The sequence below is a fragment of the Etheostoma spectabile genome, unplaced genomic scaffold (assembly GCF_008692095.1).
Source record: "Etheostoma spectabile isolate EspeVRDwgs_2016 unplaced genomic scaffold, UIUC_Espe_1.0 scaffold302, whole genome shotgun sequence".
Lineage (NCBI taxonomy): Eukaryota > Metazoa > Chordata > Actinopteri > Perciformes > Percidae > Etheostoma > Etheostoma spectabile.
In genome coordinates this window covers 482,621-487,392 of record NW_022605581.1, presented here as the reverse complement: position 1 = coordinate 487,392, position 4,772 = coordinate 482,621, and the positions used below count along the sequence as shown (strand labels likewise).

The 4,772-nt window shown below is 46.4% G+C and overlaps 1 protein-coding gene across 1 annotated transcript in view; it reads left to right on the top strand.

Annotated features, from left to right (window-relative positions):
* The window catches only part of afap1 (actin filament associated protein 1), a 151,103-nt gene extending 150,441 nt beyond the window's left edge, over positions 1–662 (top strand). Inside the window, 1 exon segment of the mRNA XM_032510992.1 lies at positions 251–662. Within this exon segment, the coding sequence (XP_032366883.1) occupies positions 251–372 (122 nt within the window). The 3' untranslated portion in view covers positions 373–662.
* The last annotated feature ends 4,110 nt before the right edge of the window (positions 663–4,772 follow it).

Genomic DNA, 4,772 nt, shown 5'->3' with positions numbered 1-4,772 from the left:
CCCTGTCTATACTGCCCCCCCCCCACCCCCATTTTTGAAGAAGACCATTTTGCTTTTAAAGCATTTAGAGTAATACATTGAATCTGCTTAAAGCTATGGTGCGTAGTTTCTGTTGCATAAGACAACAACACCGTCAGCGCATCCACATGACACAAGCCTTCCGTGATCGCACACAGGCCGACAGCGATTGCACATGTCCTTCTGCGACCGATTGAGGGAGAAACTGACGAGTCTCTTGTTTGTTTTGCAGGAATGGGAGCAGAAGACCGGCACATAAACCGCCCGACCCCCCCACAGCACACGTACTTTCATTCCTCTCTTCTTGTTAAGAAACTGTGTATCTATTTATTTAAAACTGTCCAGACGGTCTGAGATCGTGTTGAGGAGCACGCGAGCATGAACAAAGCCAGTTTTAGCATACTGTCAGTGCCGCAGCGACGCAGCCTTTTCAAACCGTTCGACCAATGAGCATGCTTAATGTCCTAAGTTGTGCGACTTGTGTTGTTTTGCTGTACTTTCTTTTCGAGCGACCCCGTTTTTCTCCCTTTTTTCCGCCCACGTGTCATCCAGCTGGTCGACAGTGTGGGTCAAAAGCCAGTATTTATTTGTAAATGTTTAGAGGAAATAGTAGCTTCCCTTTTATTTATGTTGATATATTTAAAGTATTTTTTTTTTTGGGGGGGTTGTTGAACTTGTGGCGCTCCACACACACTGTCAGACAAAGTGCATCACGATAATCGTAACACGCCAGTTCAGTAGCTACGCAGCTAGAAACCTTCTCCAGAAACACAAAGGGTTGTGGAGGCTGATCTGTACCACTGAGGACTGATTTATGCCAAGCAGGATAGTTGGAAATTCATATAAAAACATATAATTATTGCAGATCACCAATTGTGATTGTATGATGTAATACATGTGGATTATACAGAGCGTCTTATCCCAGTAACAGAGATGCCATTCATGGTTGGAAGAGTTTGAGGACACATAGACAGTGAGTGAATGATGTATTTTTTAAACCTACTTGTTCACTTTCACCCTGTGTGTGTGAAAGTGTAGAAAATTATAGTTTGACTCAGAAATGTTATATTACATTACATTACCAGATGTACAACACTCATCATATTTGCAAGACTTATTTTGCCCTCTGCACAATGGATGTCAATAATGCCAAAAGTGCCATAATTTACCATAATTTGACCATTTTCTGACTCCTACCATTAGTGTGCTGTCTCCTTTAGATCAGGATAGCAGTTATGTATTTAATTAGCTTACTTTATGGCCTTTACTGTTCTGATGCAGAATATGACCAGGCGTCCAGATGGGCTGTCTTGTCATTACAGTTTGTGATTACAGAAACGGTCCGAGAGACGGGAACCCCTGTGTGTGTGTGTGTGTGTGTGTGTGTGTGTGGTGTGTGTGTGTGTTGTGTGTGTGTTTGTGTGTGTGTTGTGTGTGTGTGCGGCGTGCAAATACCTCTGAGGCACATTCCAAACCCTCGACAGAAGAAGACCCGACTGAAATAGAAACACTTGCGTAAACTCTGCCAAGATTAAAGACTGTGACTTTGATTTTCGGACTGCTTGTAACACACACACACACACACACACACACACACACACACACCCCTACACCTACATACACACACCCACATTTGATGGTGCTTTTCTAATGGCTTTATGTTCCGCTGCTTTGTGCCTCTGTGTTCCACGTGATGGCGACACTGCTACATGGTGCTCTATTGGGATTGTTGACAGACGTAGCATTAGCATTAGCATTTACTACTGTTAGAGTTTGGAAAATCAACGCCACGATATTTTTGGTCTACCTGCCCATCGACAGCAGATGCTGCAACTTAACTGTGGCGCATTAACTTTCAATTGTGCGCTGTCCCTGCTAAAATTGAACATAAGAAATAAAGAAATGACAGCACATGGGCGCCAACTGCTCCTCACTCTTGTAAATATGTTCTGTCCTCTTTCCTGTTTTCATACCGATACCCCCCCCCCCCTACCTGCGAGCTAGAGCGTAGTCAGCATGTTGGCATGAGGAGAGGGACGCATGGGGAGTCATATCCATAAGTATTTAGTTCATTCTGAGTCCCGGTTGGCTCAGCGTCCTGTCTGACGTCTGTAAATGTGAACCTGCTGTACATAGCTCGGTGTGTTCATGCATCAGTGTTTTGTTTTTGCACCTTATACGTTTTCCACTCTGTGTATCTTCGACAGTCTCCGCCTCGGGGACAGACATGCTTGTACATAAACTAATAAACCTCCGGACAAACCCTCTCAGTGACTGTGTGCTTCATTGTTGGGGTGTTGGTGTATAGATACCCAAAATTTCCACTAAAGTAAGGTAACGAAGTATTTGTACTTTGTTGCTTGACACCTTTGTACAGTACTACGTACAAAATTACAGCTGTTTTGCATATTTTTGTTTGCAATTCTGTCTCTGTCTTCTTTTTTCATAAACTGTACATTCTGTAAAACTCTCTGAGATGGGTCATTAATAATAACTTTTATTTACAGAATGACTGTGGCTGTACTACAGGTGGTGTTTCAGGGATGGAGCATTTTGGAGATCTGCAGGGAGGGTGTTCCAGATGGATGGGGGGGGGGGGGGGGGGGGGGGGGGGGGGGGGGGGGGGGGGGGGGGGGGGGGGGGGGGGTCAGGGTTATTTTCTCCAAAGGAGTCCGGTCTGGGGGATGGACCAGATGGTCCAGTGTCTGTGGACAGCGGGTTTCACTTCAATTTAATTTTATTTAGAGGATCAAATCGTAACAGAAGTTATCTCAAGACACTTTACAGATAGAGTAGGTCTAGACCCCACTCTATAATTAAGGGAGGGACATTGGGACCCAGATGGAAACAGATCTTGGTCTGACAGAAACACACCAGACCACGGCACCATCAGACATGGACAACAATTGATTTGGAAGAATCTCATTTAAAAAAAAATTAAACAAATGAAAATCCAGCAGCCATGCTGGAGACTTGTCTTTCTGCATTGTGAGGTTGTGTCTTGTTTCACGCCTGGGACACATGGGGGGACCTGTGGACTGGTCAGATTCTCCTCTGCTGGGAGGAAGGCCATCACACCGCTTCCTTATACTGCCATCTAGTGGTCAAACAGAAGAACGCAACACAAAGTACACAGGATTAGTGACCATCTTGTACTTTGGAAGTACTGCGGTGTGTCTTTCTCCATCTTGAGCTTCCTGCAGCCTCAAGAAGGAGGTGGATGAGTTCTTCTCTATATATGTCGCTCTAGATAGGGGTAGCTCAGTCTGTAGGGGAGTTGGGTTGGGAACCGGAGGGTTGTTGGTTCAAGTCCCCGTACAGAGTGTGGATCAGTAGCTGGAGTGAGATGCCCTGAGCAAGGCAGCATACCCAACCCCCCCTAAACTGCTCAGGACGCTGGTCCAGTACACATTTCTATTATGTGTAAATGGCGAATTAAGTAACGCTTGGTTTATTATAACTTTATTATGATTCGGCACTACAGGGACATTTTCAATCGTGGGCCATCAGTCCTGAGGAGCAGCGTAATTCATCTCCCCTAGTGTCCAGACATGGCTGACGACTTCTGCTGAGACTGATTAAGTGATGAAGTGAATCTGGGAAGACGGGGCGGTGCAGGGTCTGGCATGTGAATGGCAGGATAACATGAGAAACCCCGAGTGGACTTTCTCTAAACCTTAATCTGCACACAGTCTATGTAGCTCTTGGTGTGGGCTGCAGAGACAACAGCTGTTGTTCTGCCAGCAGCAGAGCATTGCAGCTGTGGAAGGCCTCCCGTACGTATGTGAGGATGAGTTGCACCTTTGGGAGCTGTGAGGGGGGGGGGGAGCAACATTTCTGAAGGGAGTCTTAGGGCTAATGAGGCTCGGGAGGCTTGTGAGAGGCGGTAGATGAAGATCCTCCTTGGCTGAGAGATGTTTCTTCGAGGAAGGACCTGAGCAGATCTGTCCTTGTAAAAAAATAAGAAAAAAGGAAAATGACATACAGTGGTGCTCGAATGTTTGGGCACCCCAGCCGACAGTCCTAGTGGACAACTGTTAGAATTCATATGATGGCAAGAACCAATCAGCTAAGTAAAGAGAAACAAGTGGCCATCATTGCTTTAAGAAATGAAGGTCAGTCGGTCCGTGAAATTGCAAAAAAACTTTGAATGTGTCCCCAAGTGCAGTCGCAAAAACCATCAAGCGCTACAACGAAACTGGCTCACATGAGGACCCCCCCCAGGAAAGAGTCACCTCTGCTGCTGAGGATAAGTTCCTCTGAGTCCCAGCCTCAGAAATCACAAGTTAACAGCAGCTCAGGTTAGAGACCAGATGATAGCACACAGAGTTCTAGCAGCAGAACATCTCTAGAACAACTGTTAAGAGGAGCCTGAATCAGGCCTTCATGGTCCACTAGTAGCTAGGAAACCACGGCTAAGGAGAGGCAACAAGCGGAAGAGATTTGTTTTGGGTCGAGAAATGCAAGCAATGAACCTTAGACCAGTGGAAATCTGGGCTTTGGTCTGATGAGTCCACGTTGGAGATCTTTGGTTCCAACCGCCGTGTCTTTGTGCGATGGAGAAAACGTGACCGGATGGGTTCTACATGCCCGGTTCCCCCCGTGAAGCATGGAGGAGGAGGTGTGATGGTGTGATGGTGTGGAGGGGGGGGGGAGCTTTTGCTGGTGACACTGTAGGGGATTTATTCCAAATTGAAGGAATACTGAACCAGCATGGCTACCACAGCATCCTGCAGCGGCATGCCATCCCATCC